Source organism: Aspergillus piperis (genome assembly GCF_003184755.1).
Source record: "Aspergillus piperis CBS 112811 unplaced genomic scaffold BO85scaffold_13, whole genome shotgun sequence".
Classification (NCBI taxonomy): domain Eukaryota; kingdom Fungi; phylum Ascomycota; class Eurotiomycetes; order Eurotiales; family Aspergillaceae; genus Aspergillus; species Aspergillus piperis.
Window position 1 is genome coordinate 395139 of NW_020291603.1, and position 17371 is coordinate 412509.

Below are 17371 nucleotides of genomic sequence, written 5' to 3' on the forward strand. Positions count from 1 at the left end.
ATCCTTCCCTCCTTGACCAGATTCGAAAGTAAAAGTGACCTAGGTCATTCCCAAACTCATGCCCCGGTGGTCCCGTGGATGAAACACCCTGCGTCTGATAGTCCGGCATACCACATCCGGTGCTGAAGCATTCTGACTGAATCACCTTATTGATCCAGTAGAAATGGTACAGACCAGGTCAAAGGTTCAGACAATTCCAATGACTGGAAAGTCCCCCTTGGCACATGGGCGACTATTGAGACTGGTTCGCATGTGACGTGCTTGCGCACTATTCTAGGAGAAATCCCTTGCACAGCATGGTGGACGCGGAACAAATCACCATCCACAGGCGCCTTCGGGGAACTCGGAATGCAGACTACCGCCCTGCACGGAACATGGCTGGCTGGATAGGTTTCTCCCAATTCCCTCGCTCAACAATTGCAGCGACAGACACTTGGATTGATCCGACAAACAAATACTGTATATGAGACCGTGGAAATAGAACTCGGAACGGGTCAACCCAAATTGGGAACTGTGGCTTGCATCTGAAAGCTAATCCCGAAGTTGATCTGTAACCTCAAAAGATGAGGGTTTGCTTTTTCTTTTCTTTTCTTTCCGAGTGAGGAACCAGGACCAATTCCCCTTAGAAGGTTCGAAGATTCGACGACCTTGCATAGGCGACTATTCACACTGAAGTGTCCTTGTTTGCGGCGAGGCTAGTACTATTGATTTTGGTGCCCCGGTGGGGTCCGCGATCTGGGAATTCCACTAATGGAGGCCTCTAGGCCGATCCGAGGGAACTACTAGAGATTAGAGTGCATTTTACTCCGTACTCCGGAGATAGACGGTCGCTCGATAAGACACCTCGAGATAACCTGCTAGATAGATAACGACCTCCTTTTGTGGCATTCTGACCCATGTGGCTGGTTTGTATTGGCGGATGATTGATCAACAAAGCACGGGGGGAAATGATTGTTTTGGTTTGATAAACCCTCAGGAACCTCCGGGAACACCCTGTCTGAAGGGGAAGAGAGACAATTACTACCGGTGGTCGAAAGTAGTACGTAGTAGTCTTCAATAGCATCCACAAGAGATCCCAACTACCGAGTGAACAACATTCCCGCACTTATCAATTTCCCCCCAATTGAAGGCCCACTCCCGCATAACCCCGTTCCAGTGGGATGGACCAATGGTTGGTCAACGTGATCGGCTTGTTGGTTATTGGCAACCGTTCCCTGCCCCATTGATAAGGCGCCCAAACGGCCAGATCCTCCAGTGCCTTAAAGCCTAAGCCGTGAACTCCATCCCTGTCGGTCCTTCACAACCTCATTTAGGTCTTGTTTGCAATTCCCGTGTTCCCTTTCTCACCGTGTCTGCTGCGTACAATCCACACTATTTCCTGATTTTCTCGCTATCAGTACTATGTAATAGGTCTCCACCTTCTGTCCCTCCCTGAAATCCTATTTGACTCCCTAGTATCCTTTCTATCTACCTACCTCATGCCCCTTGGTCAATTTGATAGATATATCCGCTACTGCTGCCAAATATGACGTGTATCGCTTGGTTTTAGGGATCATCCTCGTCAATCCCGTTTTTTCTAGGCAAGGGCAAAAAAAGAATTTCCATCAGGGTCACCAGATCAGGTTTTATGTCCCGTTGAGACTCACATTCCTCAAATCGAGCCACCATGCCTGGATTGATTCCGTGCTGGCCGGCGTCTAGCCAAGACAAGCTGCACCTCGGTGAACCACCATCGAGTATTGCGCAATTTGTGATGGTTGTTTGGCTAACTGCCTTCCGAGGGCTTCGGTGTGAAACACAGCGTGAAATATCCTTAGAGTAGCACGTAATCGGCGACGAAGATACACGCTATGGCAGTTACTTGGGTAGTACGAACATCTCGATATTGACTAATGCCTGAGCACTCGTGCGAGTATAACATATTCTGGTCTGGATTTGACTTGAAAGACCAACAAGAGAATATCTAATCGATAGGGAAACTAAAAAGCGCTCCTTCCAATCAATAGTAAGAACACTGACACCAATCCATGTCAAGTACTTACTAGTAATCCTTCACTCCAACGGCTGGACATCCAACAAGTAGAAGTCGCCTCGCCCAGTTCATCCCCGCCTAGCAATGCCGAGCCTGACTCAAATTAGCCAAACATAGTATATATAAATACTCGGAGCTCTCGGGTTTGAGTTTCCCTTTCTTGGCATGTAGGGCCTTGCCCAGCAGGCACCAGTGTTCCGGCATCTTCATTCCACCCCCTGAGTAGTAGAACATTACTAACAGATATTAGAGATCAGTTGCGAAGGGGCCTGGTCACTGACCAAGCAACACTTATTCTCATGTAGCCTCAGTCAGGTGGAGATGGCTCAGGAGTATTAGCAACGTGCAGCACACCAGTTAATCTGAGCTATTATACGTTCATAATACTTCATTAGTATCCGTTCAGTTCATAAACTCAAACTAACCGTTTTTATTGGAATATCCTCATGGACTCTGATCTGGCACTCACTCTATCAGAAACGACTTTTGATACTAGTTCGAGGTGGTGACTCGATATTTACTGAATGAATGTTGCTTGCTGGGAAGTACAAAGCTATAGGATACTCGTGGTCGATATTGAGCACAGAACTATCATATAGTAGTACTAAATCTAATCAGGAATTATTCGGCCAGTGGAATGAGACTACTACTACTTCAATTCGACATCCTATGAACTATCGGTTTTTGTTCGTGAACGAGGATTTTCAGTCAATCATTCCACTGCGGGATACATCCATACAGCCCTTTTATGATAACTATACAAAACCCTTCGTCATCTGAAGCAGAGCGAGGATTCTGGCTACAAAGTAGTATGTCTAGATCTACTAGCTCACTGCACATCAAACGACAATAGAACACCCCCAGGAAAAAGTTGCAAGCCACAGAAGATAGATACAATGGCATCTCTGCCCACTATCTCCACCATGTTGTTACGTGTGCTTGTGGAAGATCGTATCTCATTAACACATATTCCCGATCAGAGACGCGGTAAAGTGATTGTGCATATGATCAGAATAATATCCTTCAGCCGTCTGGATTAGACCACTTTGCCAAATGCCTAGTACTGTTACAGTGAGCTTAAACCAGATATATAGCTAGATATACGGGTCTGTATACTGGAAACAGTCTATAAAATACAGCTCTACTGAGCAGATATCTACGATCATAGTAACCAGGAGGGTCTTACCTCGCTATTTATGCATTCAGGAATACATGCAGAAAGGCTGGTATATATTCCTGTGTTTGGTTTACTAAGCTTCTCATTGAACTCTGAAGATATCGGGAGAGCGAAGAATTACTGTAGCTTAGTTTTATTATCTGAGGCATTACATACGAAAAGGTCGGGTACAGAAAGGGAGTAGTATATCAGAAATGTTAATATAACAGACTAGTCTATGTATAACTTGCCCAGAATGCGCAAGCAAGCTTACGACAATTAGCGATACGCACTCTTTTGAATGCACCTCCGCCTTTGGGTCCGAAAAAGGTCAATTAATCCAAGTGCAAGGGATTCGATTTCCCCCCCCCCCCCGTTGATCACTAGAGTTACAGGCTTAGAGGTCTGTAGTTGGCTGACTGATAAACAGGCTCAAAAACAGTTCAAAAAGATGGAATAATCGAAATGAATAAGCTGGAATTAGAAATATCAGACGAGAATCTGGCTCTGGCTCTGTCTTCCAAAACTGCTGGATCAACCAGACGCATAAATGGTCAGGAACAAAGGTGAAAGAAGAACAGGTATGAGATACTTAGATGCTATTGTTCCACCCTATGAAGCATACTAATTAGCGATTTGTCTTTTAGTCATGCACTTTACGTTTTGCAATTGCTTCCTTCCCATCAACCGTTACCGTTCCATAGGGATTGTTCAACGAGTCAAGAATTAACCACCCATCACCACCCATGAGTGTCAAATTGAAAACGGATAACAAAAAGGTAGTAAAAAGCTGCTTCAAGTAAGAGCATGATATAGGCACCTTTGAATAAAGCAACTAAAGCTTAGCCTCTCGTGCATCGTTCAACTTAGCCGGCAAGAGTCTTCTAAGAATCTTGCCAGTCGGTGTTTTGGGCAAGGTCTGAAGATGGAAAACACCTCCTCTGAGCTTCTTATACCCTGCCAGTTGGCCGTCCATCCAAGAGCGGATTTCATCAAGGACTTTCTGTTTCTCGGGGCTTGGCAGCTCCGCCGTCTCTGGTGAGAGACTCACATATGCGAGGGGAACTTCCGTCACTTGTGCATCGTCGTAAACTGCACAGACTGCAGCATCGGCCACATTAGGATGACGCAGAAGCATGTCTTCGAGCTCTGAAGGTGCGATTTGGAACCTAGAAAGATCGGGTTAGCCAAGGGCTGAATATTGCCAATGAAGATTTCTAACTCACCCTTTGTATTTGATCATCTGAATACTCTCGTTTAGCTCCATGTATCCATGGTGAGAAAAGAAAAGACATACCTCTTTAAGACGGTCAGTAACCCAGAAATTTTGGTTCTCGTCCAGCTTCAAGATATCTCCTGATTTGATCCATCCGTCATCGGAGAAAGTGCGCTTTGTTGCTTCACTGTCATTGACGTAGCCCCTGTAGAAAGATTAACCACATTCATGCTTGCAAGTTTGAACAGTTGACAGAGTCTCATACATCATAACAACTGGACCGCGGAGCCAAAGTTCGCCTTCCTCACCAAGAGGGACATCCTTGTTTGTCTTTGGGTCGACAAGACGAGCTTCCCTGTTATGGCATCAGCAAAAGTAATGGCTGCATAGAGAGTCAATTATCACAGCTTACATTCCTGCAAATAACTTGCCAACACACCCGAAGGCCCTCTCGTCTTCATCGATTTCATGGATTACTCCCCCGGAACATTCTGTGAGTCCATACCCTTGTACTTGATGTTAACAAACTATTATCGAAACACGAAATATCAACACCTACCTTGACAGATTCTGGTGTGTGGAAAACGCTTCTTGAGAAGTTGCTGCACCGATTTCTAGCGAGGACATACAGTGAGTATCACACACAAGCTACAAGATATCAAGCTCAAGGTTTTACCTTCAATGGGGCAGCAGAAATAACAATCCGCTGCAAAGAGGCTAAGTCATATTTCTGAGCAATGGGCGAGGCGGCAAGACCAAGAGCTACTGGGGGCACAATATGAAGATCTGTAACCTTTAGTTCGCTCGACTTGCGACAAAAAGATTCCAAGTCGAAAGCCGCGAGGCCGCAATAATGGGCTCCAACCCACATGCCAGCCAGAACCGCTATTGTCAGACCATAAACGTGACAGTCTAGATTTTGAATGTATCAGTAGACCCGGAAGGACAAAGTTCCAGGAAGAAGGGGGACTTACATGGTGCGAAAAAGACTTCGCAAACAGCTGAATTGACTCTGACAGGCATGGAGGCACGCATCATGATGCTGTTCATGACAAGGTTGTAGTGGGAGAGTTGCACACCCTTCATTTTTCCAGTTGTTCCAGAGGAAAAGCAGATAGTACTGGGGACATCTTTGGAGTTCTTCCCTTGGAGATTATATGGGGGAAGGGCCTGCGAATCTCCTTCGCCAGTAACATCTTCCGGAAACTGCGGCAAATTTTCCACCTTGCAACGAACAGTCAAAACCTTAATGTCAGCCAATGACAGAGAGGCCAAAGCATCCTGAACAGTGCCAAGCTTCTCCCCAATAGTGACTACATGTGTAGGCATCACAATCTGGAGAACATGCGATATGTCTTGGTGTGTTGCCGCTGTATTCAAAGGCCTATCGGAATCTTAACCCTAGTTCCCCATTATGCGACCTGACATCTACTTACGCGAAAATAGCACCTGTCCACCATGTGGCATGCGCAAGGAGAACAAAAGTATTCTGCGATTCCAGTTAAACTGAATACTAGATAGACGCATATGGATCTCTTACGGAATTGTTAACAAGTGCAAGTAAGGTGTTTCCGGGTTGTAGGCCCAGCCTCTTCTGTAAGCCCCAAGCAGCACGAGCAGCTTGAGAGCGAAGCCCACCATACGTGAGAGCTTCATCGGAAAATGTATCGGTATGAACGACTTTAGATGCATCTACATCGTCCGGATTGTATTGTGTCATAAATTGCGGAATGGACAAATTGGTCGCATCATGGATGGGGGTAACTGGGGATCTATAAACGACCATTTTGCCAGACCCGAGTCTTATGACTGATTTTGTACAAAATATAAGGGTTCTGTTTTAGAAGATCAATGAAGATGGCTGATATTTGCCAAACATAACTGAGAAGATCTCCAGATTGCCATCTAGCTCCTCAAATACCTCGCATTGCCGCTAACTCTCGGTCTTGCTCTCCCCCGTGAGTGGGTCGTATGAAAATGATACCGGGCTGGAATTGCCTAAACAGTAAAGACACCTAGACTCATTGGACCTGTTTTCCTGGCTCCAAGATAGTGTGCTTAGTTTGTACACCAAGGCCAATGGAGACAGCCTTGTTCTCCCGCTGCTCCGTGAACTAGTGACCAGTCGAGACTAGCTACCGTGCGTATTGGAACTAAAAAAGCATCGTATGATATCCAAGTGGCAGAAAGCTTGTGCCAGTGTCTCCACACGAAAGAACCTCCACATAGCGCGAATCCTTCAAAGAGACTTACGTACCTAATAAGCAAACACTGGTTAACAACGGCCCGCACCCGTCAGGGGCACACAGAATACAATGCATGACCTTCTCGCCATTAAGTTATGCACGATTGAATCCTCTGTCAGTTGAATCTGTCAAGACCAACGAGCCCAGTACATAGTGCGGAAATTCCCTTCGCATCATGGTGCTTCTTCTTGGTTCCTTTGCCTTCGCTGAGTCATGGGAGCAGGAAGATACTAAGCCTGATCTGCGAGGCCAATGTGCCTGATCGGCGCACTAATGGGGAATTTCAACATTTTCCGATGATTGTACTGTAATATGAATAATAACTGATCGAATGGAAGCTATCTGCGGACGGAAATTGCTCATTCATGTACTCTAATGATTATATGTCCGTTTTGTCCAGCAATTCGGGAGGAAACAGAGCCTTGGAAACAGAGCGCTAACCAGATCTTTCTATCTTTTTTTCTGCCGCCAGCTCAGACAGATTGATCATCCTTTCTTAGCTTTTGAATCACCTTAATAATATCTTTCAATAAGTGATAGCCAACTAGAGAATTTTAACCTCTGACGGCCCGCGGGAGTCAAATCCCGCGGCATCTGTATTAATGACTGGTGAAGGCTCCGATGCTTCATGGTTCACTTAACTCACATTGTACTAGTTAGCTTTGGTCGTGGCAAGCGCCCCGAAATTCCTTTCATTTAAGGGGCAGACCTAAAGCTTAGCTTAATTACTAGACCCTCTAACAAGCGAACAGGCCCTTTGTAGCTAATGCATCTTCACTCACGGATTTCCTTTTCGCCGCTAATCGTCTGAGCCTTCCTACCACATGCTTGATTGAATTTGAACTCAGCATCAGCTGTTCAGGGTTGCAGCAGAATGCGAATTTTTCGACTTGGGATTCTATTCTCAGCCTGCGTAGTATTATTATTGGCTGACTTGGCATCAGCCGGAGCCCAGTCTTTACCAGCATGCGCTGTAAGTAATTGAGCTGTTCTGTCGCAGAAAATTATAGTGACATTGCCTACAGAAAGAATGCATGTTTGAGCTTGTCCCTCAGTCATCCTGTACCCTTGCCAACCAAACATGTATCTGTATGAATCTCGAGCTCAAGGAGCAGATGAACGTCTGCGTTTCGGCAAATTGCACTGTCAAGGAGGAACTCAGTGAGTGGCTATTAAATCATAGATGAAGATGCGAGCCGCCCGTGATCTAACACAATTTTGCAGCTACGCTCAATGTCACAGATACCACATGCGGAACTCCAGTTCGAGACCGCACTTCTATCAGCATACTGGTTCCAGCAGTTGGTCTATGCTTTCTGTTGTTCGTCGCATTGAGGTTATATACACGCCTTGTGATCACGAAGTTAGAGATGGGCTTGGATGACTGGGCAACTATTTTCCTCGCGGTAAGATTGCACCCTCCTTCTCTGAGGTTCGAAACCCTCAAATCTAACTCTCCTAGTGTTGTGCGGTGCCCGTGAATTCCGGTTCTATTTTGCGTAGGTCACCTTAATTCTTATATTGACAACAATGACATTACTAACAATCGAGTTCAGTTGGAAAAGCAGGCCTAGGAAAGGATATCTGGACCCTCGAGTTCAAAAACATCACTCGCATTCTCTACGTACGAGTTTCCAACTGACACGCGGAATTGATAACCTGCTGACCAAATCCTTTAGCTTTTCTATATCCAAGAAATTCTCTACGCTACATGTGTCGCCCTCATCAAGATCTGTTTCCTCCTCTTCTATCTTCGCATCTTTCCGAATGATCGAATGCGCCGCGTTATCAAAGCATCCTGCATCATCACCGTTTGCTGGGGCATAACTTTCATATTTGCCTTCGCGTTCCAATGCACGCCTATAAGCTATAACTGGACGAGCTGGGACGGCGAGCACCACGGTTCTTGCGTCAAGACGAATGCGCTAGTGGTTACTGCCGCCGGATTGAATATCGTACTTGATGCTTGGGTTATTGCCCTTCCTATACCCAAAGTGATGAAGCTCCAGGCATCAGTCAGTACAAAACTCCAAGTCACATTCATGTTTTCTGTGGGGTTCTTGTGAGTTCCTGGTTTCACCTTGCTTTCCTTTCTTCGGCATCAGACCGTTTAACTACTAACACTAATCAAAAAAAGAATCACAGGTGTCGGCATCTACCGCGCTATAATGCTCAAGATCTTCGCAACAAGCACGAACGCAACATGTAATATCCCCGAATGTCCTTTCTTCCATCCACCAGATTCTCTAACAATTTAGCAACAGGGGACATGGCTGCTGGCGGCTACTGGTCCGTGATAGAAATCGATGTGGGCATTTTCTGTCTTTGCCTACCCGCTTTGCGATCCTTGCTCGGTCGCCTCTTCCCCTCTGTGTTCGGATCAACAAAGGAAGCCAGCAGCATGGGACTACCAGGCAGCCAAAAGAAAATTCGAACTGACAATCGCGATGCGAACACCAGCTTTGTTCAGTTGATCGAGATGGATCATGATGGGGGATTAAAAGGTGACCCTGATATACATTAGCAGGTGTAAAAGATCTGGCGCTCTTGACATGCTTGATACTTCTTATTTTATGATACATTTATGTTAAAATCTCAATGTTAGTATATGAAGGAATGTCAAGAGAGTCTACTCTACGGGCCACCGGGGCACCGGACGTTCAGTGCCCTCGGTGTGCACGGGGCCGGCCCGGCCTCCTCGGGTTGCCGAGGGTGGCCATCCGATAGTACAGATCGGCATCCGCACTTCCGCAGCCTCCTTGGTGGGCCTCAAAGACTATCTCAGGGGTCTTGTGCCCAGGCTCCCAGGTGTCCAGATTTTTTCGGATGATCTAACTAAGGAACAAGATTTTGTTAGCATCTTCTCTTGAGTTCGCTCTTGATTTGCGCTGCACAATCCCAGATTCCACACTAAAATCGGCTCCCATTCCTCCGTATATGCCCAAAGCCCTCAGGAAATAGGAAAGACAAATTGATGAGGTTTTAGCCAAGCTGATCTAAAGAGCCCCTTCACCCCGCAAGATCGTCTATGGTTTGCCGATATACGCTGCGCGAAGCTTCGACGAGCCCAGGGGCGGTTTTATGAGGTTTACCAACCAGGAACCTCCAAGCCCACCCTAGAAGCCCTGATGCTCCCGAAGCTGCGTATACAACCCCCAAATCAGTAAAGAAAAGGGCGCTGCAAAAGTTTTGATCACATGCATTCCAATTGACAGATCCCCAATAGTATAGATTCACCAGCGGAAGGGGACAAAATGCTTGAACAGGGTAGACTCCAGATTTATGAGCCACGAGAATTGCAATGGCGAGGGAAATTTGCAAGTTATTTGCCTCACATTTACATGAAAGCGTAGTGTCGGAATATCTTCAACAATTCTTCTGAATCAAGTCGGCGGGTCTTCAGAAAGCTTGAGCAAGACACCAACTAAATTTTGGACACATCTGACAAAATATGATCACTGAGATCAGCACTTCGGCCGGCCACGTCAGCCGGTATGTTTGTTTTACAGAACACATAAAAAAGGGTTGTGGAAGGCATGATTTCCACAACCATTGAACACGAGTTGTAGTTCATTGACTGCGATTCCTGCTTTCTTAGATGATGACTATTTACGATGCATGCCTAGGCCAGTCATCCTTATGACTGGGTCGTTCGCCGCTTAGTATGCGCGTAGGGCTGTGTAGTTAACAATCGTAGTCTCAGCATTATTGGTTGCCAGATGAGGCCAGGAACATGTGAGGCATTTTCGCTATTGGCCTATAGCACAACGCTGTGATTATCTGAACATCTATTGACAAGAGGTCGAAAGGGCAGGGCTTTTCAACAGGTATTGGAGCGCTAAACCATAAATGGCAAAAGACTAACCGTATAGCGTAATTCAGGGGGGCGCTGTCTACATGGGCAATAGAAATTGGAGTAACAACACGAAGATTCAAGGGCCATAGATATGCAATGCTCTAATCAATGAGTACGATGAATTAAGAGGCGACTAGCAGGATATATGATTCACGAAACATCTCATACCTCTGACACCCTGACATATCATCATATCCGATGATCCCACGATGTGACGGACAGGGAACTTCCCAATATGGCTAGTAGTTCAATAGTACCGATCCAAGTGGGACAAGTTGCAGAAAGGCAATGCGCCAAGGCGAGCAACCCTCAGTCACCTTCGGGAGAACACCACCCGTCCATTCACTATGCCCAGCAAAGGCATCACTGTATACAGCTATATCGGCGTTCCGGGCTACGAGGTCGGCTTTGCTGTGCCCCAGCAGGAAGTGCTCCATGATGTGGCCCACAACTTTACCAGCCGTCAGCTCGAGATCGACTCGTCGCACATTCAGGGGCTCGGCAACTTCACAGGTCGCTTCGAATGGACCGTCTTTCGCTATGGAGAACGGGTGGCTGGCGCCCATAACGACGTTAGCAGTCTGACGGGAAAGGTCGAGGGAGGCACGATGGTCGCGACACAGGACTTCCACCCGATCGTGACAGAGGACGCCATCATCACTTATGGCTTCTATGCCGCGGGTCACGGCGAGGTTGGTCTCACCGATCGCCATCAATGCTATGTGACCATCTGCTCGAGAGGAAATCGGGAGTGGATGGGAAGTGTGGCTCCTCCGGGATCCCCTGCTGCACAGCAGCCCTTCTCGCGCTTCGTGCTGGCTGCGCCACACGACAATGGAATGAATGGGATGACGGCATGCGAGGCCATCTTTCAGCATCTCGATTCGGACATGCTGGCAGTCGTTCGCCGGCTTGTCCCTCTGCTCGAGCACGTCAATCACGTTCCAGACCACTTTCTCATGAAGAAGCTACCTCATATCGTATACGGCCTCTCCATCACCCAAAAGAAAACCGTCTCGACTATGCTGGCCATGGGAGCACGGTACTTTGAGTTCCGTCCAGCTAAGCTCCTTCCCATGTTTCAGAAAGTGTCTGCCTTACGAGACACTTTCTACTTCCAGCATGCGTGCATCCCCGGTATTGCCTTTGACGAGTTCCTCCGCGAGCAGGTCGCCTTCCTCGACGAGAACCAAACGGAGATTGTCACAATCCATATCCGATGGGATAACATCGTGGCAGACTGCCAGCGGCCCACAGAAGACGAGATCTCAGACGTGTTTAACGAGGCGTGTGCCAGGGCTGTGCGTAGCCCGCTCACATGGGGAACACGCGAGTGCTTTGAACAACCGATTGAGGAATTGCGCCGCACGGGGACTCGTCTGATTGTTGTCATCGAAGCCGACAAGTACGATAGCTGGACCGCTGAAGCGTACGCAACACTGAGTGCCGACCCGATAATCGACCGTTTTGAGTCCATGACTACCGAGGGACAGGCAGACTCCGACTTGACCATCCTGCAGTGCCAGGCGACCTCCCAGTCTATCAAGGAAGTGTTTGTCTACAGCGTCTTCTCTGCAGCAGCGGCTAGCTCTTGTCTCACGTCGACCAAGGGGATGCTTGACATGCAAACTTTGCCTTGGATTAGAAAGAATGCTCTGGATAGACTTCGGGCCGAGAAGACTATTGTTCTCATGAATGACTTTATTGATGGGGCAACTGTCGACACGTCCATTATGCTTTCGCGTCAGCGCTTGTCCTTGTAAACCAACCATCGCATACTGTGCATAGATAGAATGGTGCCTGCCATATTGTGTACATACTAGATAGATAGTATTCGGTGTTCTTGTCAATTACTATATACTTTGTTTTCTTCAGCGTACTAAAGGCTCGAATTCTGGCATACTCTCAACACCCATCCACTCATTCCATCTAACTCACAACTCTTAGTGTTTCGTAGTACCCTATCAGTACTGATCTGATGCTGTCTATCTGCCGCATTGCTCCAGTCCGGTCAAAAAGTGTTCCTGTCTCATCTGAGCATGACACTACACCATCCTGATTCCCTTGCACGAAGAACTGAACACAGCACGGATTGGACAATGCCAGCGGCGTCAGGTGATCGTTGTCCATCCTTCCATTCGTCAGCATATTGAAAGTTCTTGTTTCACCTTCTCGTCCCCTCCGTCCATCTACCATTTACTAGGATCATCCCTGATATAGAGCTGACAACTCATCAATTCACCCTTGGCTTCGCATTTCACTTTAACAGAATGCAGAACGATGATGCCGCAAATGTGACTGGTCAAATTCCCATCAGCAGACCAGAACCGAAACAACCAACACCTCCGGTCGGACAGGCCATCCCGGAGGACGTGGGATTCTTGAACGAAATGAATAGTTAACAGACTCAATACATCAATTTGTAGCTCCCTTCACTAACAAGACTCCAGCCGAGCAAATTATACCAAGCAAATTCAATAATCAAAGTTCCGTCGCTTCTGCACAAATTACCACCCATCCAAAGATGAACGAAAGCAACCAAACAAAATAGAAATACACATCAGCCCATATCACTAGCTAATACTTGATACCGAATTTCCTTCTCCACCATCTCAAACTCCGTCGCCAATTTCTTTGATATGCACGACCCAGTGCAATTGGCCCAAAAAGTTTCTGTGCCGTGGTTACCAGGGTGATGTTATTGGGGGAACTTGAGATCTTTTCGGCCAGAAGATACGGAAAATCGTCTTATTCTGTGGTTGTCGACCAGTCAGACGAGCGCCAGAAATAATCGATAAGCACATCCACTAAAGACGAGCATGGGATACTGTATGCGGTGTTTCCTAAGTCGGCGACTTTTGTGGCAGGGGCTGGTAAATACAATAGCTATAGAACCAAAAGAAAGAAAAGAAAAAGAAACTGTCATCCAGCGCTCATGAATAGCCGGAGAGCGTAGTCACTCACGTCGTGTTCTGCAATAAACTCGACAGAAATCTCGCCTCCACCAAAAGAGTCTCTGTATATTACGCGATTTGTACCACTTGGGAGGAAAAGGCGGGTGGTGATCAAGACATCTATCAGTCGGGGAATCGACCCCTGCCCTGACACTGCCACAGAGACCGTGTTGGCCTCGTACGGCTCATCGGACGAGTCAGTGAGTTTCTGAATGTGTAAAAGGGGTAGCGCTTGATTCGTAAGGAATGGGTGGTTTGAATGGAATAAGTCAGTCAGGGATACATACTGTATGCACTGGTTTCCAGGCCGGGAGACTGTGCCTGATGGACTGCCGGCCAATGACGACTAATTTGACATCATCAAGTCGCCTGCTGCGCACGATACTGGTTGTTATGGTGTGATTGCACTGCGGCCATAGACTCCAGGCATTGTATTGTCCTGCATTTGGCATCATCGTTCGATGATGAGATCTTCTCAACCGCTCAAAGAGAAGAAGACGACCAGGCACCTTCTTATACATATCAGCTCCGGCCCTTCCGTGGTGAAAATTCTCGGTATGCCTTCTACTATCTAGTACCTTTGCATTTGTGTTCTGACACCAATGCCAACAGAAGCTCCCCCGGCTTCCTTTCCGACATCCCCGTGTGAGAAACTCTACCTGATAAGTTGTTTCATGCCAATCATCGTGGTGAAGCTAAATCTACATCGCGATGAAAGTACGTTCGAAGCATCCGGGACTGGTATATATTTTTATAGGTAATACGTAGGATTTATTACGACTGGTGTGACATAGGTTGCGGAGACGCCATAGGGTTGGGAACAAAGTACAGAATGCATTCGTAGTAAGTAGTACCACCTCGGAATTAGTCTTCTTCAATCCAAGGGGTATTGCCGCTGTAACGTTTTACGGACTTCAGATACCTCTTCCAGCTTTCATGTTCAATCTCCTCCACTGTTCTTCTCTTTGGTTGCGGTGAGCTTGGAAGAGCATTTTCCGCACGAAGCTTCGCCTGGAGCCCCAAATAGTGTGCACGATGCTTCTCGGGGGTCTGTTCACCTTCACAACCACAGAGGTAGTCCCAAAGAGGCAGAAAACCGGGTCGCAATTCGTTCCGGCAGAAAAGCCCATGCTTAGCAAGACCTGGAGCTTTCTGCACCCAGGAATCCAAGACCTTCTGCCACCGATGCTCCCACCCACATTCCAATCCCTCATTAGGATTCCGGTCCCGACACATCAGCCATATCAGGGCTTCAACGATCTTGACTGGTTTGATCATTCTTGCAGGAGTCAAATCTATTGGAGGACGCTGAGACCTACTACGATAGTAGGTCCCTGGGATCCTGATTGGCATGTAGTACGGATCATCCGACGAAGGAGGAGACGATGGTAACTCGGGGAACGCCCAAAGAAGAGACGACTTTTCCCAGAACATCACAGGTATATCACACCCTAAAGTGGTTGCTTCTAAGTGCACATGCGCTACAGCGTCCGGCCTATCTTGCCAATGTCTCGTCGCCGGACATTCTTCCCCGTATTTGCATGGCTCGAGCCCCGCAGCCAGAAGTATCTGGCATGCTTTTTCGGCCATGCCATCGTGAATGATGCATTCGATACCCTCTTGGTTATGTTAGAGAGATAGAAAGAGAGGGAGAAAAGAAAACCAGGGACCATTGTCAGAGACCGGGGGAGTGTGCTTACCGACGAAACATGTTCTTCGAGGAAGCGCTCAATGACGTGGCCCCAAAGTACGTTATTGATTCCAGCTTGGTCCAGAGCATCCGTAATTAACTTCAACTGATCGGCATACAGTTCGCTGAAACTATCGAACATCTTGCCGGGATGTTGTGACCTGATCCTGGTGTTTCTGCAGCTTTGTTTGTCGCTCTCGTATTTCACTGAAGTAGGAATAGTAAAGACGTGTAGTAGTACTCTTGTGCTTGGCTAGAGTTGACCTGATCACCGAGTACACAACGGGGATTTCAAGCCATTTATATAGATACTGTTCTTGAAAGGTGACTCACTGCTACCTAACTCGAAGGCATTTGCTCTATCGCGACTTGCCTGCGATTTGAAACCCTTTTTCCTTTCGGAAGACGTTTCCTGAAAAGGCCCACTCAATATCGTGAATTGCTTCAGTTCATTAGGTTACTTCTCTAGTATAGAATCCTAAGAAGTAGCGGAACTTTTCTACCAAGGAACAAACTTTCTATCTTGTACTTGATCGACCGATTGATCGACATTCTTCCGTGCTTACTTGCCATGCTAGTATTTTTTTTAAACCGTGCGAAAGGCGGGAAAGAATCTGTCAAAGTGTCCAACTGTTACCCTGTGGCTGAATTCAGAGTCTTTGAAACTTGCAGATGACCACGGGAGGAATCCATCCTGGAGCTTCCTGATGACAAGATTTGATGACTCTAGGGGATATCTCCGAGTGTTTCCAAGCCGTTTGATTGGCTTGAGATATCTCATTCCTATTTGCTAGACGCTTAAATCTGAGTAGTCATGCTGCGAGATTTTCTTTTCATTTCTTTTTCGTTGTTATGCTTGCTCGTTTGTCTGTGAAACTGTCAGCAACCGGTTTCTTCACACCGTTGCATCCGCATTCATCAAGGGAATTATCCGAGATTGTTGTTTCTATCAAAGAAGCATAGTTATCATTAAGAGCAGTGAAAGAAGTGTCACATCCTCACAGTTCTGGTGGTATAATTTTTTGCAATGAACATACCGAATAGTATGGAGAAGCAGACCAAATAGAGTAGTGGAGTTACATACTTGCAAGTGGAGTTTGCGGTCAACCCTAAGCTTTTCTTTTTTTCGTTCCGGGAATTGAATGGATGGGGGCTTGCGCCACAGAGGGCCCAGTGCGCTCGTTACACGCCGGTTGATGGCTTTTGACGGGTTGGGGGGGAGTTCCTTTGCATAAATCTGAAACGGTTAAACTCAACTGATCCGTTTGCTAATGATGCATATGGACTAGTATTTGTAGATGCTGAGTTCGATTAAATTCGGATGAATCAAGCTTCTTGGCATTTATTTTCATCATACTTTTTGGTGTGGTAGTGTACCAATGCATCAATGGCACTGCACGTGCTATTCCACTCTCTCTGAAAGTATCAACCTTTGACAGGACCTAATTTGTTACGTGCTTACTTCATTTCTCTTATTGCATAGAATGCAGTACGATCATCTGTAGTGGTAGAAATAGTCTGTCGCATCCAGCCCTGGCGCCAAGACACCAGAGACCTGAAGGCATGTGAGTGCAGCCTGAGGCATTACGGCTGTGTAAGCATGCGTCACGTGATGCTATGCGAGAGAACCTAGGATATCCTTCCTAATCTCTTAGCTACTTTGTACTCTGTGTGATGATGGAAAGTGACCAATGTGCTGCTCTGATGCATGGACACTAGTTTCACTCTCCAATTATCCGAATGAAGGAGGGGTAATGGCCATCCATCCTAGTCTTACTTAATGTTTATCCGGAGGTTCATAACGCTTATGGATCGGATCCAGCTGAGCTCTCAGCGCCGAACTACTACTTCATAGTCTAGATGCAGGATGATATATCTCCAAGCCGTTACGGATCCAGAACTTACCGCGTACATGCCATGTTATCGCTACGCCTTTTCCCGAGCGGCATGGCATGCACTGCAACTCGGCTGGTCACCATGCTCTCTCTGCCTGCATCACTGGTGCATACGGGGATGTAACCGCTTACAAAGTACTACTAGTAGTAGTTCGCGCTGGCAGTGACTATAGGTACATACTTAGCCAGCAGGCTAGCTAACAGACGACAGTAACTATGACTGCCAGCGGCTGGATATTCTCTCCGGAGGGAAACCACCATCACAATAGGCGGATACGCTCTCACCCCCGGTATCTACTTAGTACTGAGCTACTAGCAACAGTTGG

General features: G+C 46.9%; 5 protein-coding genes across 5 annotated transcripts; 2 read left to right on the plus strand and 3 right to left on the minus strand.

Moving 5' to 3' along the window:
• Positions 1–4023: 4023 nt before the first annotated feature.
• On the minus strand, positions 4024–6124 carry BO85DRAFT_375254 (amp dependent CoA ligase; the record flags this gene model as incomplete). The annotated part of the gene is made up of 10 exons (XM_025656160.1): positions 4024–4357; positions 4415–4431; positions 4486–4609; positions 4670–4759; positions 4817–4910; positions 4964–5018; positions 5081–5316; positions 5379–5788; positions 5841–5893; positions 5945–6124. The coding sequence occupies 10 exons, from the start codon at positions 6122–6124 to the stop codon at positions 4024–4026; spliced, it is 1593 nt and encodes a 530-aa protein (XP_025514058.1).
• A 1560-nt stretch (positions 6125–7684) lies between these two features.
• BO85DRAFT_460662 (CFEM domain-containing protein) lies at positions 7685–9174 on the plus strand (the record flags this gene model as incomplete). The annotated part of the gene is made up of 7 exons (XM_025661729.1): positions 7685–7811; positions 7875–8056; positions 8113–8149; positions 8207–8274; positions 8330–8712; positions 8788–8855; positions 8915–9174. The coding sequence occupies 7 exons, from the start codon at positions 7685–7687 to the stop codon at positions 9172–9174; spliced, it is 1125 nt and encodes a 374-aa protein (XP_025514059.1).
• A 1675-nt stretch (positions 9175–10849) lies between these two features.
• On the plus strand, positions 10850–12379 carry BO85DRAFT_450795 (phosphatidylinositol-specific phospholipase C domain-containing protein). The gene has a single exon (XM_025660460.1). The coding sequence runs from the start codon at positions 10854–10856 to the stop codon at positions 12267–12269; it is 1416 nt and encodes a 471-aa protein (XP_025514060.1). The 5' UTR covers positions 10850–10853; the 3' UTR covers positions 12270–12379.
• Positions 12380–13081: 702 nt separating this feature from the next.
• On the minus strand, positions 13082–13981 carry BO85DRAFT_497621 (uncharacterized protein; the record flags this gene model as incomplete). Its single annotated transcript, XM_025664000.1, has 3 exons — positions 13082–13392; positions 13471–13668; positions 13748–13981. The coding sequence occupies 3 exons, from the start codon at positions 13979–13981 to the stop codon at positions 13255–13257; spliced, it is 570 nt and encodes a 189-aa protein (XP_025514061.1). The 3' UTR covers positions 13082–13254.
• Positions 13982–14324: 343 nt separating this feature from the next.
• On the minus strand, positions 14325–15485 carry BO85DRAFT_521422 (uncharacterized protein; the record flags this gene model as incomplete). Its single annotated transcript, XM_025665199.1, has 2 exons — positions 15161–15485; positions 14325–15077 (listed from the first exon to the last, which is right to left on the minus strand). The coding sequence occupies exons 1-2, from the start codon at positions 15290–15292 to the stop codon at positions 14325–14327; spliced, it is 885 nt and encodes a 294-aa protein (XP_025514062.1). The 5' UTR covers positions 15293–15485.
• Positions 15486–17371: the final 1886 nt, after the last annotated feature.